This window comes from Phaseolus vulgaris, chromosome 1 (genome assembly GCF_000499845.2).
Source record: "Phaseolus vulgaris cultivar G19833 chromosome 1, P. vulgaris v2.0, whole genome shotgun sequence".
NCBI lineage: Eukaryota > Viridiplantae > Streptophyta > Magnoliopsida > Fabales > Fabaceae > Phaseolus > Phaseolus vulgaris.
This window is the reverse complement of record NC_023759.2, coordinates 2,576,125-2,599,986: the sequence shown is the minus strand read 5'-3', so window position 1 is coordinate 2,599,986 and position 23,862 is coordinate 2,576,125. Positions and strand designations below refer to the sequence as shown.

At 29.1% G+C, this 23,862-nt stretch overlaps 3 protein-coding genes across 5 annotated transcripts; all 3 read left to right on the top strand.

Moving 5' to 3' along the window:
• The first annotated feature begins 132 nt into the window (after positions 1-132).
• On the top strand, positions 133-1,029 carry LOC137816569 (phytosulfokines-like). Of its 2 annotated transcripts, none has more exons than XR_011081826.1 (2): positions 133-425; positions 787-1,029. XR_011081826.1 is itself a non-coding variant. In XM_068619761.1 (2 exons), the coding sequence occupies exons 1-2, from the start codon at positions 285-287 to the stop codon at positions 898-900; spliced, it is 261 nt and encodes an 86-aa protein (XP_068475862.1). In that variant the 5' UTR covers positions 167-284; the 3' UTR covers positions 901-1,029. The 2 variants fall into 2 exon arrangements, 1 of the variants encoding a protein (XP_068475862.1); XM_068619761.1 differs by having other exon boundaries at positions 167-431.
• An 11,475-nt stretch (positions 1,030-12,504) lies between these two features.
• Positions 12,505-12,954, top strand: LOC137815343 (uncharacterized). The gene has a single exon (XM_068618488.1). It carries the CDS (start codon positions 12,505-12,507, stop codon positions 12,952-12,954), a length of 450 nt encoding a protein of 149 aa, XP_068474589.1.
• A 4,013-nt stretch (positions 12,955-16,967) lies between these two features.
• LOC137816568 (peptidyl-prolyl cis-trans isomerase FKBP62-like) lies at positions 16,968-23,656 on the top strand. 2 transcript variants are annotated; one of them, XR_011081825.1, is made up of 12 exons: positions 16,968-17,310; positions 17,394-17,723; positions 18,442-18,522; positions 18,631-18,711; positions 19,176-19,370; positions 19,908-19,991; positions 20,420-20,595; positions 20,821-20,943; positions 21,043-21,189; positions 22,261-22,508; positions 22,607-22,727; positions 23,409-23,656. XR_011081825.1 is itself a non-coding variant. In XM_068619760.1 (12 exons), exons 1-12 carry the CDS (start codon positions 17,142-17,144, stop codon positions 23,493-23,495), a joined length of 1,722 nt encoding a protein of 573 aa, XP_068475861.1. In that variant the 5' UTR covers positions 16,968-17,141; the 3' UTR covers positions 23,496-23,656. The 2 variants fall into 2 exon arrangements, 1 of the variants encoding a protein (XP_068475861.1); XM_068619760.1 differs by having other exon boundaries at positions 22,381-22,508.
• The last annotated feature ends 206 nt before the right edge of the window (positions 23,657-23,862 follow it).

Genomic DNA, 23,862 nt, shown 5'->3' with positions numbered 1-23,862 from the left:
TTAAGTCTAACATATTTAAAAATAGTTATTGGGGGTAAACATCCATTATTTCCTTCTTGGAAACGGAAAATGAAACTATATTCCAAATGGGAAGCACTTAAAAAGTCAACAAAGTTTCAGACACGAGAATTTAACGTTTGAAGTTTCGATAGGGTTCTTTGTGGTTGTGTTTACACTACCAATCCCAACCACACCCTCTATTGATTTCTCTCTCTCTCTCTCTCTCTCTCTATATATATATATATAGATAGATACACTCTCTTCCCACTCAACACAGAATCTGAATGATCAAAAACAAGAATAGAGAAGTGAATATGTCTAAACAATTCACTTTCTTCACTCTGGTTCTTCTACTAAGCTTCAACTTAATGATCCATGCCTCACGTCCAAACCCTTCACTCAACACTCTCTCTTCTTTGCATGTGGTACGTGTAGTTTCTTCTCACTTTTAATTTCATCCACCAAGTTACAGTTATATGAATTAATCCTCGTTGTAATGTATGTTCGATCCCCAATAAGTTTTTTGTGATTCTTTGTATAAAGGTTTTGATTTGTGATTCTTTGTATAAGGGTTGAAACTTGAAGTGTCTCATTTTATATCTTTGTGAAACTTTTTATCTGTTTTCTTTTCTGGGTGAGTGGTTATAGAACATTGGCTCTTATATATGTAAGTCCAAATCTTTTATCTTATCAACAGATGATGAATTGCTGTGTTTGATAAATAGTGTTGTTTGTTTGTTCTTTGTTATTTTTCTGGTTCTGAGAATTGGCATGTTTGAAATGAAGGCAGAGGTAGATGGAGAGTTTTGTGAAGAAGAGACAGAGGAGTGTTTGATGAGAAGAACACTAGCTGCGCATGTCGATTATATCTACACTCAGAAGCATAAACCTAAACCTTAATGGCATCACACCACTTTCAGGACCAAATACCAATAAAAAAAAAACAGTATACAATATACCTATATATATATATGTATGTGTGTGTACTTATTTCATAAATAAACATATATATGTTGAATTTGATGAGCTTGTTTTTTGGCCTTGTTTTGCCTGAATTTTGTGTTATTTTTGTATGTACTTGGCTATGGAAGTTTCTCAAGTTCTTTGTATGTAAGATATGAATACAACCATCCATCACTCACACATCTAGATTTTTTAAACCTGGATTTGTACTTGTAAAAATTATAATGAAATAAATCAGTTTTTGTTAGCATTATTGCATGCACTGCTACACTCAGAAACCTCTTTCTGCATAAACTGCTGCTATGTATTGGTTTCTGGTGTAGCAGTAATGTGAAGCTGAATAATCTGCTGTGAAACTTAATTATTCTAAGGTAAACTGTGATGAACTCTCAATAATTGATACGTACTATATATGATGGCAAAATCAATCACTTTAATTACATTATAATAATAGAACAGGACTAAATAATTAAAGTTTGATGCTTAGCAAAAAACAAAATAAAATTCAGACTACACCTTAAAATATCAGTCACAGAAAAAGAAATGTGAACACAGAAAGTCCTGGTTCAACAGTGTGTCCTTGGAGAGGTTCAGAACAATGTCAGTTCTACATGACAGAAAGAAGAACACATTTTAAATGAAAAGATGAAAAAGAAAAAAAAGAGAGAAGAAAATGGCAACAATGTAACAGAAGTTTCGTGACTAAAAGGTCATCTAGAGAGATATATATAATGTAGTGATAAGACCCAACTTGGTGACTGGGGGAGAGAAAAATGCACTAAAAACCATGCTTTTGAGTCAAACAAAGTCACATTTGATTAAGAATATAATGCCGCTTTAATTACCATTATGGATAGAATATATACCATGAATAATGTATGAATGAAAACGTAATTTTATAATTTATTTATAAATTATAATCTAAAATTATAATAAGAAATTTTATTGAACCAAATCAATATGAGAATTGAAACCCACCTAATTAAATTGATTTAGATTTTTTGTTTTAATTAAGTAAAATTTGAAAATAAGATTAAAAAGGGTTTTGGAAAGTGTAACATCGTTCACGTTTTCCGACCAAAATTCAAAGTATGAATGTCATGGTCTTCAGTGTGGTGTGAATTGGTCCCAACACCTAACTCTGTTGGTGGCACAAAAGTAAAAGCAGTGTCAAACAAGGCTGTGTTTGTTTGGCATCACGTGTCGATGTTGTCCCATACATCAGCTTAATGCATTCACCACGTACACAATCACAACAAAATGTGAGACATCACACCACCAATTAGTGATGATGAAATTGGATAACCATGTTTTAGGAGAGGGTTTCTGTGAATTCCCCAGTTGCTTCCAAAACGTGGAAATTAATCAAACTACGTCATCTCATGTGATATATAATAATCACTTAAAAAAAGTGATTCTTTTAAACTCATGCTTACTACTTAAAACATTTTATAATATATAAATAGATACAAATTTCATCTTATAAACTGTTTTTATGAGATTCAGTTAGATTTAAAGTATGAGTGATAAAGCGGGGCGGATCAGCCCGTAGTAAAAAACGCGGGACGAGCTGACCTTTTCAACCCACTGACTGACTTGCATTAGCCCGCCTCGTATAACCTGCGGCCCACGCGAACGAGATAGGTTGGCCCGCTAGATCGCAAAATAAATAAATAAATAAATAAAAAATAAAAAGATTGACTGGGCAAAATGGTCAAGTGAGTGGAAGAGTCGCAACTTTAAGTAAAAGAAAAATAGGTTTTCACTCAAAACACAACTTAACTATGTTGTTCCAAAAAAGCACACAACACACCACGCACTCCGTTTCAGTGTCATCGCTCGCTTCGCCTGCGACTCTGTGCGGCTTCGTCTCCAACTGTCGCGCTGCTGTCGCCTCCAATCCTCCTTCATGTTTAAAAAAAAAATGTGAGTCAACCCGCAGGCATGCCATGAAAACCATCACGCATTTTATATACGGGGCAGGACGGACCTATGCGGAACGGATTAGCCCGTTTTATCACCTCTAATCTAAAATTCACTTATTAACATAATATCAAAATCATTTCAAACTTATCGTAATGATTTTTTTTGGTCTTATTTGACCAACAATCCATCATCCACGATATATAGTTTCAGATATGTTCGAATTTTCGAATTGTTGTTTTTTTTCACCGTCATATTTAAAAAAAATTATAATGATCAATTTAAATATAAATTTATAATGATGAATTTCTATTTTATTCTGAAAAGTGAATGGAGATGGTTGGTCCCACGATGGTGAATGAAATGAAAATAAGAATAGGTCGGCAAGTAGAGGCCCCAAGAGACGAAGCAAAGCAAGCCATGCTCACATATTTCAAAATTAAGTGACCCATCTTAGCCCCAACACAAAAAATCAATTTCTACACAACTTTTTTTCTCTGCTACACTCAATCATTGCCCCTAAATAATAATACATCACACATACTTCAACATATTCCTATAATAGAAAAATAGTAGTCAGAAACAACAAAATAGAATAAATTAATCTACAACATATCAAATCTAAATTATTTTATTTATTATATATATTAACATATTTTATTATAATACAAAAATAATAATATAAAAAATTTAAAAACATATTACTAGTTAAGATTACGAGTGTTTATAATATAACTTGTTTCATCTCATCAATTTATGTCGATTCAAAGTTATCTTTGATGAATTTAGATTTATAAATTTAGTTTTATATATTATTTTTTCTACACCTTCAAATGTAAATTATATATCTGTTCTTCATGAACCGAAAAAGAAAATGCACATCATCTTTCTGAATTCTTATCGGGCCTGGCTCGGAGCTGGGCCAACTTTCTCTGGGCCGTTTTAGTCCAATTTCTTCCTGTACTCAATGTTTTGCCAATTTCTCCCTGCACCATATAAATTTCAACATGCACCCAATCTACAATTGAAAATGATAACAATGTTCTTCTTAAATGACGAAAATAACCTTACATAAAGGGTGTAAATAAAAATTACTTTCAAACCTTTTATTCAGAAATATTCCGTATTTTGATTTCCGGAACACATTTTTGAATTCTAAATTTTTTTATCTTGGAATGCATTTTTATTTTTGTGTTCCGAATTTTTTTACCTAGAATGATTTTATTTTATTTATTATTCTGGATTTTCAAATTCGAAATAAGGATAGTTTTTAAAATTAAAAAAAAAAAATAGGGTGCAGGTTAAAATTGATATGATATGGTGCAGAAAGAAATGATATGGTGCAGAAAGAAATGGCCCAATGTTTTTGAACCTGCATCCATTGTGTATTACTTGAAATGATAAAAATGATTTTTTTTTTAATTTTTAAATAAGAGAAGAGTGGAGATCAAAATACATTCTGAATTTGTTATTTTGAAATACATATTTGGATTTTCAGAATACTTTTTTGGATTTCAGAATCTCTTTTCCATAATTTATTTTTTTTATTTTATAACTATTTTTTTGGAATAAAATTTCGGTTTTGCAATTTTATTTTTAGAACACAAAATTCTATTTCAAAGTTTTCTTTCTAAAATGTATTTTTTAATTTCAAATTTTTAATTCCTTTGAGAATTCAAAAGGGGTGCAGGAAGTCTGGGCCTTTAGTTCATTGTTCGGTCCAGAACATATATAAACAGATACTAGTCGTTTGGGAATGTTTATAATTTTGTTATTTTAAGTTTTGTCTTTATAAAAAATATTAGAAACTTTTGAAATAATATTAATCACAGGAAAAAATGTGAAAAGACTAAAAAAACTCTATCTGATGTTGAATATAAAACATGAATTAAATAAAAATAATTTTAAGAATAATATCACTAAATACGATAAAAACTAATTTAAATATTCTTATATTTAAAACTAAAATGTACAAGATTATTATTTCCTTCCTAAACATACTTAACCTGGCTCAAATTTGAACAAAAAATGATATTTTTTTCTCAAAAAATAAATAATAAGAAAAGATACGTTGATCCTCTAAAATTTTATTTTATTCCGTGTGACTTTGTATTATTTATTATGAAGTGACCCTTAACTATTATTTAATATTTACTTAAGCAATCATTCAAAGTTCCTTATTCTTAGGACTTCCAAATTAACGGTTTGAATTGAAACAAAATCTATAGTTTGAATTCCAACACCCATTAATTTTAATTATGATCAAACATCATTTGTAACACAAACTAATATACTTGCTTAGACTCAATCCAATTTTGAACGGATATTAATAATGTTTTCTTTTTGCTCTTATGATGTGTCTTTGGTACGTGGAGAGAAAGTTTTAAAAATTGAATTGAAAGTGTTGAATACCTTTTTCTTAACGGAATGAAATACTCAAATAATATATTTTAATTTTTTTTTTTAAGGAATTGAAATTTATAGTCAAATTGTTAGAATTAAACTCAATAAAGGATGGTTTAATTTGACTCTAATATTTTTTAAGAGACACAATATTGTTATTTTGGTCAACTTCTTTATGTTGATCAGCATAATTATTCTAAGTGGTTTTGATAAATTTAAATATTAATTTTAGCATTGATAACTTAAATTATTTGAATTAAGTTTTATTTATCTTATTTTTCTTCAAACACTCAATAATCACGATAAAACACATATATTATTTAATTAAAAATTTAGAGATGATAAAAATTTAACACTAGTTCTTTGTGGATATGATACTCCCACTTACATTTTTTGAAAACTATAATAAGACCATGATATACTTTTTCAAGTAAAAATATTATTTATACACAATTTTTCATCATACTCTAAGTTATAATTTTTGTGGTAAAACATATATAAGAATATATCCGAGTCCACCAATACTGAAAATAGGGACCTTTAAGAAATGTCAAAGCCATCAGAAAAACTACTTTGAAAAATTCACATGTTGTTATCCATGCTTCAATTATTTGTTAGAAATCTAAATATGAATTTGAGTTTCATATTAATTTGAAATGGAAAACAACATATAAAAAAAATATTTATGAAGTTATTCTCTTAAAGTTTTAGTTAAAACTAGTATCGTAATCTCTTATATAATTTTTATTTATGATTTATTAATATCAAATCTATTTCATATCTTCCTCATATCCTCCTCAAAAGATTTAACATTATTATCTTGAAACTAATTATTATCTTATACATTCTGATGATTTATTATTTTGTTATTATTACCTCTAATATATATTTATTAATTACAATATTACTAGGACCTAGGACATAAAGCTTAATATATCAACTCTTCCAGTATCAAAAACATTTGCGATTTTTTTATACTCGATGATACTTCTTTTAAGTAAATTTTAAATAATTTAAAATTTATTGTTGAAAATATAAACTCAAATTAAAACATGGTATTAAAGTGCAATACAAATAAAACTAATATTTCTAAAAGATAAATTTAAATAACTTACATAGTAAATTATAATTGTTTAAATACTATTTCCGACAAATTTAATTTCACAAGTTTAAGGAAAAAGAACAAACCAATCAAATGCTAGACAATTACTTAATTATTAATATTTTACTCACCAATAACTTACTTTGGTCACTTAACTTTAAAAAAAAAAATTCACTAACAATCTGTAAGATATATATGTTGGATATCACATGTTCTAGTCTCATTATCAAAATGGAAAGTAAAATAATCATACTTGTTAGACATTGGAGATTTCACCCATATTTTTTTTTTTACAAAATTAAGATAGGTATCACAATGAAATTTTAACATTTCAACTTGGTTGGCACATTCAAACTTCATCAATCACATGCCATCATATTAAAACAACATAAAAAAAAACTGAAAAAAAAAACAAAAAGATACATAAATTATGAGAGAACAACCCAAAACTCGTACAAAAGAAAGACCACCAAAAAGCCACTAGCAAAATCTAAACTTAAGAAGAGTTAAATTATTTCTAAAGAAATCTAACCCAATATTTTAAGATAAAAAATCTTATCATAAAAATCCAGTTTTATTAGCGATACTAATATTAGCAAAATCATCAAAAACATATATTTTCTTCTGAAAAATATGAAAAATGTTAAAATTCATATTCGTGTAGATAGTAAGAGTCATTTGCTAACAAAATTCATATCTAAGGAATTTTGAACCTAACTAGTAAAAGTGAACTACGTGCTCAAATAATTTTATCCCTAATTATAGATTCAAACTCTAGGATTGAGACACTAAAAATAGGTTGTTATCATTCATAACTTCAATATTTAACTCAGTTTTATAAAATATATATACGATAATTGTCGCTTACTGTTTATATGGTTGAATTGTTTTAATTTATATAATATATGAATTTTAGTTTTCGTTCTTAACCAAAATTTGAGATATTTTTTGCTCTTACAAAACGAACATTTGATTATAGTATCTATAAAAAAAAGAGTTAACTAGACTAAAAGTAGTTCCAAACTTTTCATTTTGATATTAACAAATAATTAAACATGTTTGAGGTATTATACAAATAATTAGACAAAAAAAGTATTTGATTAAAGTATGTTTTAGCTAGAAACATACAGATGTTGTTTTGCCTAGAAATATACATACTTTGATGTTTGGAACATGTTTAGAAGTTTCATAGAATCTACATACACACAAAGACATCCTCTTAATCAAAATATTTTCAAAACATATATCATGTTTAACAAATCACATTAAAAAATAAATATATTAAACAGATAAAACTAAATATTTGTAAATAATTTAATATTATTCATGACATTTTATGTTCAACAAACTTTATTAAAATAAATTATAATCTTATATTAAAAATAAATTTTAAATTTAATTAAACTTATAAAATCAAATTGTAAAATAAATACACTCACTTATATATTACAATATATAATTCAATGTTCTTCTTTAATTTTAGTTCTCTTCTAATTTATCTTTCTAGAAAGGTGAGAATGAAATAAATTATATATATGATTCATCGTCACACTGCAGTGGTGATGTGTATAACAGTAATAGTCAATAACACTATTGCTGACCAGAACATTATGTTTCTCGATGTTCTTGAGAAAAGACACGAGATCGTTGTTGAATTGTATTTCTCATACTTGTCACACACTTCTTTTGCAAATTAAAACAAGAACATTGAATCCAAATCCACAATGATTCATTTTTTTTTTCTAATAATGTCTTGTCTTTTACTTATATTTTTGCCTCCCAATAATTTTGAATCTTCCATTTCAACTTTCACGTGTTGTTGTTTGTCTCCATGCAGGAAAAAAAAAACAAATAGTGTGAAAGTGACGGGTTTACTTCATAGCTCTGTTTTGTGATCTTGTAATTTCAGTAAAGAAATTACTCATTATACCAAAAGGGAAAGTTATTTTTTCTATTCATATCATTACATGTTTGGATTAAATTTTTTCCACTCAATTATAATTATAATTTTTCACAATTCTATAAAACACTAAAATTATAATTTAATTATTAAATTGTGTACTTCCAAAAATCATGTCTCCATCTACAGAATAGAATTATAAAACATAGAAATCATAATTTGTGAAAAGTAATCAAAATAAAATTGATATTAAGTTCTTATAGCAGTTGAGTTTGTCGGTGATTTGAGAGTAAGTAAGAAAAAGGTCAATCATAATTCAACCACTTTAATTTTATTTTATTTGTGAGTTGTGAGTGGGAGAAACCTTTTATTTCTTCTGGAAACATAGCATGGTTTTTCTTTTCTTCTGAAGGTTGTTTTGTTTTTATGTGTTAAAAGGCATAGATGCGTGTTGTTTCTTTATTCTTAGTGGAATGGTGGTGCTAGAAGTAGAAGAGTGTAGAAGAGTGTAGAAGTGTAGTTTCCATTTGCACTCCCCTTAAATACTAGGGGCGCCTCCTCATTAATGCCTTAATAAACAATTATTTCCCTCCACCTTTGTCAATATTTGGAATGGAAATATTTCTTTTACAATTTCCATCCATATTTCTCAAAAAAAATTAAAATTATATTGTTTGTTTTAGTATTCACTACGTAGTTTTTAAAATCTCTTTTACGAATTAGGAGGGACGTACATGTTCAAAATGGATAATACCTTCGATATGATGATTGAATCACTTGAGTTTGGAACACTAATGTCGTCTGTGGGCGAAAATGTGTCACAAGATCCTCAGGGAAATCCATTTCTCTTAGACCTCGATTGGGAGTTCGTCCAGTATAATCTCACATTGCTCAGAAGTCGAGATCAAGACAATTTATATATTCTCTTCTCCTCCAATCCATTGAAACATCTTTTAATGATAAAACTGTGACGGAACACTAACTTTCAAAACGAACAATACCTTAGATGCGACGATTAATCCTAACCATGTTATCTCTTAATATTTTAATTAAAAATATCTTAGTGAAATGAAATGATTATTTTTTAAAAAACTTGTTTCAATGAAATAGAATAATATTTTTCACTTAGTCAATAATATTTTAAATGAATTCACATAATCTGGACAATAATGATTTCAAAGGATAGATAATTAGTTTGACTTCTTCTCATTTGAATATCCAATCAACTTCTTGAAAATTCTCAACAATCACATTATGGTTACATAATTCAACAATTCTATTATGATTACACAATTTAACATTTCTAATTCTAATACTTATATCATCTTTTAATCATAGTATTTACTTTTGTTTCAATTGGATTTGAAATGATGTTGGTAGATATTAGCAGTTGTTTGAGAATTTTTTTTTTATAAAGTACATTGTTTGGTTAGTAAATCAGGAATAAATCATTATTTTACCTGATCAGGTAAAATAATCATGAGTCAAGAACTTGAAAATTTAGATGTTGGATGAAAATATTGTTAGTAAAATGCTTTCATTTTAATTTGGATTCATTAATAGAATATAAGTTAAAAATGTTATGATTTAAAAATAAGCAAATGTTAAATTATTGATTTTAGTTGAAATTGTTGCAATTTTTCAACTATGGAAATGTTTTATTTTTAGAACTTAGAAGTCTTCATATAAAATTTGTATTACTTGCAGAAAGACTTTCAAAATAAAAAGTATAAATTCAGACAATAAAATGAAAACATGTACCATAATCTATTATATAAGATACACTGTTAACAGATTGTATTTATTTTGATAATATATTTTTTCAAAGTAACATAAAGAAAAAAACAAGATTAGAAAGATATTATTAGTAATAGTATTTTGGCTATGTGTATATATAACGTTATTTTTTAAAACTCATAATTTTGAATAACTATAATATAATATTATATATATATATATATAATAAATAGTTATAGATATAATGTTATTATCTAAATAGTATAGTTATAATATTCAGGTACCTTATAATTGAATTATTATATCATAACCATTGCACTCTTTAATACCAAATAACACTATCGTAATTGTATCATTAGAAATACTTTTGATGAATTAAAAAAACATTATATTTTTAAAATGGAAGGTGTTGGAAAAATATAGTCTTAAGATCTGTATTTAAAATACTTAATATAATGAGACAAGGGTTAAAATCATTAATAAATATTTAACTTTTTTTAAAGCTGATGAATATTATTGACATATATATATATATATATATGATTTTCATGATAATTAAAATGGCAAATGGGATCTGAAGCAGGAGAATGTTAACACGGTACGTCATTGTTCTTAGGTTAATGTTTTTCTTTCATTTCTTCTAAAGCATTTTTATTTTCTCAATCACGACAAGGGGCATGTGTTTTCTGTGAAATTAATATTGATTGGTGTTTTAAAATTGAAAAAACAAATATCATTTAATGTTGTTAGTTTTAATAAATAATTAAAATATATTTTAATTTTGTCCTTTGTTTTTGTTTTTGTTTTTTTTTTTTTTTTTTATTTTTTTTATCAGCTTTGTTATGTTATGTTAAAATAGCGAATGATGTTTTTTAAAATTAAGAACAAAGAATCACAATATTTCATAAAAAATAATTTATATATATTTTATTTTTTTAAAATTAAACTAAATTTTATCTTGATATTTGTCTAAATTTTGAAATGATCTAATTTTAAATCTATAAATTTATAAATTATTTTGTTTTTACTTTCGTGCTTCAATTATGCTAGCATGTGCACATACAACTTGCATTTGTCACTTTATAGATTTCTTGTGCATTCTAATAAAGTTCGATATGATTGATGATAAGCTTATAAATTATTAAAATAAACTTTTTAACACAGTATATTAAAATTGTAAGTTTTTTTAATATATGGAGATTTTTATTGTTATCTCTTTAAAGAATAAAGTTTTTATAGATGTGGTTAGTGAATAAATAATGTTAAATTTCAACAAGAGTGAATTTAGAACAAATAAATAAACTTAGAATGTTAACTACAAATTTATGTAAAGTATCAATAAAATAATATAAAAATAAATAAATAAAGTAAAAAATAAAATTTATAGAAATATTGATTATATATAGAGTGTTATGTAAAAATATTAATTTGTTAGTATTAATCATAAAATTAATATAAATAAATAATGATATTCAATGATTTATTCTTAATCTATTAACAAAACAAAACAAAGATTTCATTTCGGTGTTAGGTTGTATTCAAGTATTCTTGTCCTTTCATTTCATATTTAACAGTAATAACATTTTAAATATTTTATGATTAATATTTTATTAAAATATAAATATATTAAAAGGTTGACTTTCTTTATTTTTATTTGTTAAAATATTTACATTTATTTACTCCTCATATAATAAATCATCACTAAATTATTTAGTAGAAGTAAGACCATATCTACTAATATGAATATATTTTAAGATAAATTATGTTTTGAATAAGTTTTATGTTTTTTTTAATTATTTTAATTGTAATTTATATGCAGTATTCTAGAGATGCATGTGAAATTTAAGTTAATTCAGATATCTAATTATGTATCCTATTCATGAATGAGACTTTTTCTATAATAAGTTATAATTTCACTATTTTTTCAGAGTTTTTGATAAAACACTTTAATAACACAATACCTAGTATAAGGAGAGTTAATTTGATTCATAAAAAAAAATGATTTTAACATGGTGATGATTATATAAGAGAATGTAATTTAAGAATGAATGAAAGTTTTTGAAATTAGTGTAGAAGTAATTATTTAAAAAAATAAAAATGAATTTAAGTGAATAAGTGTTATTGAATAGAAAATAGTCAATGTCCTTGTAAACTAACTTATGTATATTTTAATTTTGATTGAATTGAATTGTGAATAAATGGATTAAGATAATAATAGCATATACTAAGTTCCACGGTTTCATTCTTATCTGTAACAGAATCCATTAGTCTTCATAAATAATCCGGTGTGCTGCGGAAAACTCCACCTCACTTGCTGCTCACAGTTTCCCTCACAAAACAATATAAATATAAACTTCCACATAGTTGTTGCCTTCATATTCTTTCAACCTTTCATTTCTTTGGCAACAGTTACAATTCAACAATTTTTAGTTTCGCATTTCGTTAGCGACGGTTAGAATTTGAAGCGTTGGGAAAAATGGAGAGGAGGAGTGGGAGCAAGCTGATGAGGATCATCGGATCGCCGATAAGAGCGTTGGGGAAGGCGAGGGACATGTACGTGCGGAGCATAACCAACTGCGGCCAGCACGTGAGCTACTACGGCGATCCTATGGAAGGTGCTGGAAGGTTCTCCAGGAGCCACAGCGTGGCGGCCTCGTCGGTCAGGTCCGAGGTTGGCGACGAGGACTACGCGGAGCTCGTGAGAGCCGCGTCGGCGAGAACGACGTCGGCGAATCGAATCCACGTCTCGAAAGTGTTGCCGAAGTCTAGCAGCGTCGGGATGGCGAGGATCGACGAGGATAAAGCGGTGGAGACGGAAGGAGGCGTGGCTTTCGCCGCCGATCTGTATCCGAGGAGTAGAAGCTACGCTGTGGCGAAGAGCAAACCTGCGTTTGAAACCGTTGTGAAGGTTCAAGCTAGGAAGTAGAATCGCTTAGGTTAGAGCAGAGATTTCAATTGAATTTGTAAGAATCTTTCTTCTTCTTCTTCGTTTTCTCTGTTTGTGGCTACTGTTTTGGATAATTAATTTATGTGTATTGATTTTATTGATTGTGTGAAAGATATTCTTGTAATTAAGAATTTTGGCGTTTATTTTAGGACTATTAGAGCATATACATTCATGAACTCACAAGTTTTTAATCATTTTTTATGGAGTAATCATATATATATATATATATTGTTTTGAATTAAAATAATTTGAGAGTCTAATATTTTGATAAATTAAAAAAACAATAATACATTACACTTATTTTGTGGAAAATTAAACCAATTAAGAAAGCCATAAAATTATGTTGAGAATGATGTCATTGGTTCCAGCTGTTCCATTATATAAATGCTGGAAAAAGCTCTCTCATACATATTATTAATTAGATTTAAATTGAAAATAAATTATATTTTTAACACATTTTTTATCTGAACAAATTAAATTCTTCTCTTAACTCGTTTAATAAGTATGTGAAGAAAAAGCTTTCTATTCATTTTCTTTACTTATCTAACTAACTTCTATCTTTTGAAATTAAATCCCTTTATATATTTATCATATTATTATTAGCTATTTGATGGAGTTTCGATCAACTTTTTGTAGTTAAGAAATTATAATCTTTTTTAATCGAGTATTAAGTACTAATTAATTTATCTTTTTTCTTTAATCTTATTTTTTTCTGCAATTCTTTCCTCGATTCCATTCCTTTTAGACTTGACCTTGTTTATTTCATATTTTTATGAAGTTGTAATTTTAATTCTTAAAAAAAAAAACTAATTATACATTTAATCTTTATAGTTTTCAAAGGGGGAGATCATTAACATGTCACTTAATTGTTAAAATAAATATTAACGATCAAGAATAAAATATATCCTTAAATTAATATGAAAAACTAATTTAAATTGAAATAAATTTAAGAGTTAAACATGCCTTTTTGTCTCTAAAAAAATGGAAAAAATATTTTTAGTCTTTCTTATCTAATATCGGTTAAAAATACAAAAGTAAAATTATGTGTTTATTGTAGGAAAATAAAAATGTTTAATTTTGGAAAAGTTACCTAACTCAATTGAGAAACAAATATCTTGTAGAAATATACATACCTAGGACTGCTATCAAGCCAAATTGAATTTAGTTTTTTTATTCGGTAACCTAAATTTATTAAAAGCCAATTTGAGTTTGTTTTGTTTTTATTCGGTTACCTAAATATACTAAATAAATTAGGTTTAATATCAAATTATCTTTGATTCTAATATTAATGGTTGGATTGAACATTTATCTAATTTTTATCATAAAATAATTGATATCATTTATAATTATATATATATATATGTGTTTTTGTATAAAAATTATTTATTAAAGTCTTTCAGCATATATGTTTTAAATGTCCCCTCCATAATTAACACTTCACCTAAATAAGCATTCTTAGTCCATAATTAACACTTAACCTAAATAAGCATTCTTAGTCTTAAATAATTAGAATAAAATCAAATCATACTTATAGTAATTAAAAAAATTATTGTTTTCTAAATTAGTTCTTATTATTAATAAATAGTTTCTAAATTCGTATCTAATTAGCTACCAAAATTTTAGTTTTTTAGTCTCTAAAATGATTTTTAATTTAGTTACTATAACAACTAATTTTTTTTTTCTAAAATTGATTTCTATTTAATAATTTTTTTTATATATTATTTATGCAGACATGCACAATATGTATTATGGTTCATTATCCATACGTAGACATATATTATAGAGATGTGATAACTTTTCCGCAACTTCTCACAGTCTAAGGTTTTCACAATTACATGATTTAAACACTTTATGAAACTAAAACATCTTTATAACATAAGTGTTTGTGCTTAAGACCTTACATTACTATAAGTATTCACATATAATCCTAAGTTTGTTGATGTTGGTAAATTTAATTTCAAATATATTTATCATTTATACGAAATTCAGTAACAACCTAACATTATTCAACTTGAACTATGTAAGAAAACAAAAAATTATTTTATTTATATCAAACTATTCTAGAAATATTGTGAATACTTTTTATTTTGATAGTCTATATTTATGACAATTACATACTCACATGTTAAATAGAATCATAAGGTTAAAATCTTATTCGAAGCAAAATAATAACAATGTCAAATACAATCATAATATAGAGAGAGCAATATCACATATCACACTAAATAACATATAAAATTACACTTTAATCACATATATAAGAATTTCCAACTAAATTTCAATAAATTAGTGTAATTTTTCACACTCAATGTCTTCTTGTTCACACACACTACATTACAATGGTAGATATATTTCACTTGAGTGATTTTACTTTCTTTAGTATAAGAAGTAAAATATTCAAAATGTTAAATAAATACAAATATGAAATGTATAAAATTCCTAAAATATTCAAAATCAATATAAACATCTAAAATTTCATAAAAAATAACAAAAAATAAATTCATTATAGCACAAAAAAAAGAGAATTGATTATCCCTTGTATTCACTTCACACCAAAATCAATTATGAGCACACAAAATATGAGAATATATTATGTCATGCTACCATATATTCAAGAACCATCATAATTGATTCTCATAATTAACAAATGAATAAATTCAATTATCCCTTCCCCTACAACATAGATGACAATCGATTTTAGGTTTAAAGACACCAACAACTATTTAAAGTTGATTCTCACATGAAATCAGCGTAAATGAAAGTCAATTTTCATAAGAAACACTGAGATAAAATTGATTATTCCATGAAATCAACTTGAACGAGAATCAATTATCCTAAAAAAAAACATAAAATCAATTCTCATAGTTTAACAACGTCAATGAGAATCAATTCTCCAATCGAATTTACTTCTTTCACCCTAACTCTTTCACGGGTAACATTGTTGTTCCTCAACCATGAAAATAACTCGAAGAATTTGAATGTCATGCATGCACATTGTTAGGATTAAAGATATGTATATAAAATCATATGATTATACATGTAATCATCACTAACACTTGTAAATAAAGAAAAAATGCATAACATCCACTCCTCATCCTCATATTCACCTTCAAACCAGTTACTCACCCACTCGCTAGTCAATTCACATTCCAAACACTTCAGCAGAAGCAAACATGGCAATAAGATTGTATAATGAAAACAAAATGGGATATTATTATGAAGTCCAACCACCTTTAAATATAAATGTGAAAATGATAAACTCTTATTTACAATATTTATTTTTAAAAAATTTAAATTGTTTAACGTTGTAGTATGTTTTTTTCAATTATTTTTTTTTAAAAAGAACATTTATTTGGGAACAGAATTTATTTTGTGTCAAAGTTTAATGTTATTAAAGTTCTCAAAACAGGCTTAAGTGGATGATAGACTTATAAAAGTCACAAAAACAAGTTAGACCAAATAAAGTAAGTATCATCTAAATAAAAACAAGTATTTTTAACTCAATCTATTTTAACCAATAAACTCATAAATTTATAAAATAATAATTATATTTACAAATAAAAAAGCATATTTTATTCAACACATATAAAAGTATTATACTTTATACATCACATCATTATATATAAAATTAAAATTAAGTTTATTAGTAGCTTAAATTTAAAATATATGTATATATATTATTTTTAATTTATTTCAAAACAAATTAAAATAACCCAAAAAAGGACCAAATCAAACAAAAATATTACAGGCTATTTTTAAAAAAGGTTGGATGATACAACATAAATTGATTAGACAATACACAAAAGAAATCTATTTGACACTTGTCAACATGATTTATATATTCTTTTATAATTTTTTAAATTTTATCTTTAAATTCAATAAAAAAATGACACCATTTTAATGTTAATTTTTTTCTACCAATTTATTAGGTATATTTTGCACCTAAAAAGCCTTGTGGAATTGATAAATAATCATAAGGTTTTTTGGTAAATATTTAAGAAATAATTTTGCAATTATTTAAAAACTATTTTGGTAGCCAAAGTTTTGCGTACGAGGATTACTGTGTTCTTAACAACTCACTCACTGAAGAACACAGTGGATTTTGTTGTTATAAATTGTAATAATAATCCAAAGAATGTTCCAGAAGATACCAGAAAGAGGGAAACATGGTGGTGCTATCGTCGGAGGATGAATTCGACGAGGAGCCCGGCGAGGTCATCGAATCGGCGCCGCCGCAGAAGGTGGGCGAAGAGAGGCAACTCAGAGGTCTCAAGAAGAAGCTTCTCAGACACGGACACGGTTGGGAAACCCCCAACTTCAACGACGTCGTAACAGGTTAGTCACCGCAACCAACCACCGTGCCTCTAATTTTTCACATTCTAGCCATATAAATTAGTTAGTTATCGTTATCAATGCAGTTCATCGTGTTGGAACATTGCTCGATGGAACGGCGTTGGGTTCTTCCAATAGGACGGATCAACCCTTGACGTTCGCTCTTGGCAATGGTGACGTTCCTGGGTTGGACTGTGGGATTACGAGTATGAAGAAGGGGGAGGTAGCATTGTTCACATTACCTGCAGATGGTGAAGGTGATGTTTGGCGTGATTCCAACTCGGTTCTGCAGTTTGAGGTGGAACTCCTTTCGTGGATCAGAGTGGTGGATGTGTGCAAAGATGGTGGAGTTCTCAAGAAAATCATGGAGAAGGGGAGTGGGAATGACCGCCCTGCTGATCTCGATGAAGTGCTTGGTAGTATTCTACCACTTCCTTTTGCCTGTTTATGCTTCTTTCTTTTTCCTTGCATCAATTTGAATATATCACCATGTAGAGAGTTGTATGTTAGTGTTCTTACAACTTAACCGGGACCGAATATCCCCTATTGAACTGAATGTTCCTGTCTTCCTCTTCAAGTCTAGCTGTCTTCCTCCTTACAAGGGGTGGGGTACCTGCAAGCTCAAGTTAGATGAGGTAGATTTAATTGGTAACCAATAATGTCTTCTTCTTTCTCTGATAGTTCTACCTTGAATCTGTCTAAGCTTGTCGGTGCTAATGTCTCGCGAGGTTGTCCATCTTTCGGATATTCTCCTTTTTTAAGTTTCGTTTGGCTTTTGTTTTGTTTACTCGACGAATATACTTGCATTTATCACTTTTGATTTGTTCGTTGTTGTTGCTTTTCGGCTAGTTAACTTTTCGACTGTTTACTCGTGTAAGGGATCCATTTTTCGGATTCTTACTTTGTTTATTATCTTATCGTAAGTGATCCATTTACGGATTCTTCCTTTAGCCGATAAGGTTGATTGGAGACTCGTAGAAATGTTAAAAATCTTTACAATAATAGGGCATTTTAGTTAAGTTCATTTAGTTGTACATTTTGATGTTTTTTATAACTGTATCGATCTTGGCATGCTTTATGAATGAAGATTTTGTCAGCTTATTAGTTTTGTGTTGGATATTTTTTCCACTGCAGTGAAGTATCGGGTGGCACTAGTTGATGGCTCTGTTGTTGAAGAGACACCTGAAGGGGGAGTTGAGTTTCACGTGAAGGATGGTATGTTGTTGAAGTTGCTCTCTCTCTCTTATTGACTTCATGTAATAGGGAGTATAGTTTCATTTTTCATCTCACAGTTTGTTCGACCAATTATGGTGCTGGTTGAAGGTCATCTTTTTCCGATTTTGCCGAAAGTGATCATGACTATGACGAGGGGAGAGAAGGCTGAATTAATTGTCCAACCTCAGTGTATGTTTTTTGTTCCTCTTATCTGCCTACAATATCCATATTTTTTTTGGCTTTTCTGGTAATGAAATGAATGGTTTATTGTATTTTCCTATGTTTCCTCATTTTGTTGAGAGTTGGAACACATGAAACTTTGGTCTCAAAATAGGAGTCTGATTGATGTAACAATCTCTGTAGTCCATTGAAATGTTTATGCTTCTCTCCTACTCAGTTTCTGTTTGCTAGCACTTTGGTTACTTTGCCACAATATTCCTTGATAATTAGACCTATCTAGGGAACTGCCAACGTCCAACATTTGGCATAATTATTTTCTATAAAGTGGGGTTCATTCCCGTTTAACCTTATTAATTTTTACTGTTTCTTTCAAGTTCTGCTTGGAATTACGCTTTTATTCATTAGCTTGAGGGGTCTTGCATTCCGATATCTCTGATGATTAATTTGGAATTTATTTTATATGGTTACTGCAGATGCCTTTGGGGAGACTGGAAGAGAAGCTGGAAGTAGGCTCTGTTCTATCCCTCCAAATTCAGTACTGCATGTTAATATTGAATTGGTGTCCTTCAAGTCTGTCATAAATGTTACTGGTGACTCCAAGGTGCTTAAAAAGATTTTGAAAGAAGGGGAGGGTGCTTTCACAGCCAACGAGGGTGCAAAAGTTACGGGTAAGAATTTAAGAAAACAACACAATCAAGCTCAGTAAACTCAACTCAACCACTAGGGTTGATGGGTTATTAATGTAGGTGATTTGAATCAGAACAGATCTAGAATTGTAAGGATAAGGATTATTGTCATATGATGTGAGAGGAAATTTCAAATCTTTGGTCATGGTCAGATTATAATCTATATTATTAGACTCTTGTGTGACTGTAATTTTTCTATTTCCTGCATCTCCTTCAATGTGAAAATTATTGACGATGTTACTGAATTTTAATTCTAGTTTTAAATTGAAATACAATAATTTACCAAAAATTGTGATGAAAGAATAATTCAGTTCATACTTCTTCTATACTAAAATAATGATTTGTGGTAATGGTTGGCTATTTTCGTGTTATTATTCCCAAATCTAGTGTCACTTGATGTTATTGGCGGCAGGAGTTAATGTTCTTTTTTATCTTGTTATTTGCCCATTCAATTTCAAATTTAAAGGAAAGGAAGAAGGCTCAGTTAAATAATTGCTTTTGATGAAATTCCTATTGCAGTCAGCTTCACAGCTATGCTAGAAGATGGCACTGTATTTGAGAAAAGGAGAACTGAACAACCCTTGGAGTTCATAACTGATGAGGGTGAGGTTTTTCTTATCCTATTTTAGCTACGCTCTTTTGTACGTTGTTTGTTATAATATATGAAAATATCTTATCATAACATGGAATACCTTAGATTATGCTCTAGGATTAGTTTCTTAATTTCCTCACCATTTCTTAAGATTGGCTAGCGTCTTTCGTTATGTATTTATGATTTATTCCCTAATTAGTTAATATAATGATTAGTATACACAAGGGTTAGTGATAAAATTTTTATGAAAATATCAAGCACATCAAGACAATGTAAGACAGTCTCAATTAGTAATTCTTTTATCTCTCTTCTGCCCTATATCTAAATCTCCATAATTTCAACACATACATTTTCCCCCTTGCTTGGGGATGAACTAAAGATTATTCAGTATTATGACATCTAGGAAGTGATGATGGTTTTTTTACTTTGTTGTCTGTAGAACAAGTGATTGCTGGTCTAGATCGAGCTGTGGCAACTATGAAGAAGGGGGAGAGGGCCATTATTTCCATACATCCTGAGTATGCATTTGGAAATGTTGAAGTGAGACAAGATCTTGCTATTGTTCCACCAGGCTCGAATGTAGTCTATGACGTTGAGATGATGAATTTTATCAAGGTAAAAGGAAATCCCCCTTGTAAATTTGAAAATTTAAAGATCTTTGTTTTTCCAATAACTAAGATGGCAACTTGTATCATTTAGCAAAAAAGTGGAGAAAATCAAAATAACTTGCAGTATGATTTGGTTTTTCTTGCTTTGTATAGGTTGTTCGTTAGATACATGTCTGTATGATTTTTTGTGCAGCATTCCTTTCAATACTTTTAACTTTTATTTGATTTAAAGGAGAAAGCACCATGGGAATTGAATAATAAGGAGAAAATTGAGGTGGCTGAGAGGAAGAAAGAAGAAGGAAATGTACTATTTAAAGGTGACAATTACCTGCGAGCAGAGAAGAAGTATGAACAGGTAAATCCTTGACTTGCATTGGTTTTGGGTTTTAAGTTTCATTAAGATTCCTTTAGTTTGTTACATCTGCCAACTCCATGATACCTTGTTCTCTCTCAGGCGGTTGATTTTCTTAGTGACGATGGATCCTTTGGGTTTGGTGAGCAAAAGCAAGCTGACGCACTGAGAGTGTCATGCTGGTTGAATGGTGCAGCTTGTAGCCTTAAACTTAATGACTTTCGCGGAGCAATCAAGCTATGTTCACAGGTAACAGTCAATCAAGTCATGCATAAGATTTCAACCAGCCAATTCTGTGAACAGTTGGTCTAATTGGAGAAAATAATGACTATGGGTGGAATAAGTGATAACAAATTGGGATGTAAAGGAAATAAAAATAGTTCTCATCAGGTTCATGATCTGCTTTTTTTGAATTATATGTTGAGTTTCTTGAAGTATCTGGCTGGTATGCAGTACTTACACAAAATCTCTCATTGCAAAAAACTGGGAATTAATCGATATTAGAGAAACAGAAATGGAATTTTTCTGTAATCAGGCTAGTTTTTTTGGGGGGTAGCTTCTGCTTAAGTTCCATTCTTCCTGCTGAATTCTCGCTCTCACCTCCTCTCTCTTTGCTTTTAACACTTTAACAGGCTTCCCATTTATCTCACTCTTTCCACTACTATTAGATGTCTTGACAGTTATTAGAAAAGCCCTGTTTGCATCCTCCTTTTCCTTGTCTCTTGCTCACTTGGGTCAATAATGCACTATATTAGTGTGCTCATCCTCACTCTAGTATTATCAGGGCATCTGTATGACTGTATCTACCAATTATATTCTTGCTAAATTGTTTCATTGTTGACGGTGAATAAATGGCTTGTATACTAGTGGAGGGGGTCTTTAACACTTGTGCTGAGGTTTGTGATTGTTCGCTACATATTTTAACAAATATTTGTTGTTGTCTGCTAAAGTCACTTGCTTACGTGTTTCAATTAAGAGAAGATTCACACTATATCTTCTCAATTTCTAGATGTAACACAGTATGGGCTTAGAAAATTATATTACCATATAGAAATACTGACAAACTTATAGAACAGCCAGAAAACTAAGCTAACATACTCCGGTGTCATCAAGCTTCTCGCCATGTGAAAGTTGGGAGAGGGTCATTTTACACCATCTTTGCATATATGCAAAGATGTTATTTCCATATTTGTACCTGTGACCAATCGGTCACAAAGGTACAAGAACTTTACCATTGTTTCAAGGCTTGCCCTCTAAACTTATAAAAGTTAAGTGGAAAATTTTACACATATATTGGAAGCTTATTGTATGCTTATGCAGGCTACAGAGCGCTCACAAGGAAAGGAATGGGTTGTATCATCTCATCATTCTTCAACTTCTAAGATGTAGGCTTGGGTTATAAGAGTAGCTATCACATTGAATTGCTTACTCTTTTCTCAGGTGCTTGATGTTGAATTTTGCAACGTGAAGGCTTTGTACAGACGAGCACAAGCATATATAGAAACTGGAGACTTCCTATTAGCAGATGTAGACATCAAGAAAGCTCTTGTGGTGGACCCTCAAAACTGGTACTTAGAACTTAAAAGGGTTGATTCTCCAAAAGAGAAATCACTGCTAGATTAAAATGCATGTTCTCATTACAGAAACATGTTTTTTCATTTTTCAGGGAGGTAAAGGTAATTCAAAAGAAATTGAAACAACTTCAAGCTGACAAAGACAAAAAAGATGCTAAGCTGTTCAAAAACATATTTGCGCGTAAAACAAAGGACTCGTCTATGGCTATAAAGGTGAATATTGTTTTAGACATAATGCCTCATTTCTGCTTGTGTATTTCAATTGAGGAATTATCTTGCCTTAAGTCCCGCACACCTATTCTTTTTGGAGAAAATAGAGTACAAGTAGGGTCGAATGAATTAATAGACATTCTTTAGAAAATAGAAAAAAAGCTAAAAAAAATGTGAGAGAAAAATAGGCTAATTTAAACTTGAATTTGTGAGGACCTATGGTGGCAAGAATATAACAGGTTCGACATGTGTTCACTCTTTTTGTATTTTATTAAAATTAAAATGGGATTTTGAGACAGATGAAGAACCCATTTGTATGTGTATGGACCAGTGGATTTTTCATCAATGGCCGAAGCTTAACTAGGAAAGGATCTATTTTAGCTCTCCCTTGGCTCACATTTTCTATTGTGGACATTTCTTTGTATCTAATGATTGCTTGGGAATCTATGAAGCTATCATCGGTGCTACTGAAACATGGATTTTCCTAGTCTGCCTTGATGATGCAATGGATAAAGAAAGATTTCAACAATAATTTATATGTTGTCACTTTAGGAATTGTTTATCATTTCTTCCCTTTTTCATTTTGTAGTTCTTAATCTCTGTGGGTTGTTGTTATAAACACCCAATGTTCTTGCTTCCACATAAATTGTATTTGTAAATAAAACTCTTACTCTTCTGAAACAGAGACTGAAGGTTGAGAAAGACGAGAGGGAAAATGAAGATGATGCAAGAATGGAAGAGGATATGGTTGCTGATAGCGTAGTGATTTAACAGTTAGTTTATTGTTGTCAAACTGTATAGATTATAGTGTAAGCTTCCATTAGCAAAAATGTACTGTAGAAGATGGAATTTGCAAATTTAATTCCAATGATAATCTACATGTTCCAATAAAATTACATTAATTTATACCATCAACTTTTAACCTTGCCCTATTTCAGATGAACATTATACCAATTCTCATCCAAATCTTGTTTATTTGTTGAAGGATTTATTCTTAAATGTCATCAGTTGGCTGACTAAAGAAGGGTCATTACTGATAGAGGTTGGTGCTAACATACCTCTGACAATAACACTGAGGGAATAAATAAGCTGAATCTAATTTGATTACAGAATTATTTAAATTAAAGATAAGAGAAAA

Excerpts from the sequence above, each read along its gene's own strand:
- LOC137816569 (XM_068619761.1), top strand. The coding sequence starts at position 285 with ATGATCAAAAACAAGAATAGAGAAGTGAATATGTCTAAACAATTCACT. Across the intron at positions 432-786 it reads CTTCTTTGCATGTGGTACGT|GCAGAGGTAGATGGAGAGTT; the intron begins GTAGTTTCTTCT and ends TTTGAAATGAAG.
- LOC137815343 (XM_068618488.1), top strand. The coding sequence starts at position 12,505 with ATGGAGAGGAGGAGTGGGAGCAAGCTGATGAGGATCATCGGATCGCCG.
- LOC137816568 (XM_068619760.1), top strand. The coding sequence starts at position 17,142 with ATGGTGGTGCTATCGTCGGAGGATGAATTCGACGAGGAGCCCGGCGAG. Across the intron at positions 17,724-18,441 it reads TGATCTCGATGAAGTGCTTG|TGAAGTATCGGGTGGCACTA; the intron begins GTAGTATTCTAC and ends TTTCCACTGCAG. Across the intron at positions 22,509-22,606 it reads GTGGTGGACCCTCAAAACTG|GGAGGTAAAGGTAATTCAAA; the intron begins GTACTTAGAACT and ends TTCATTTTTCAG.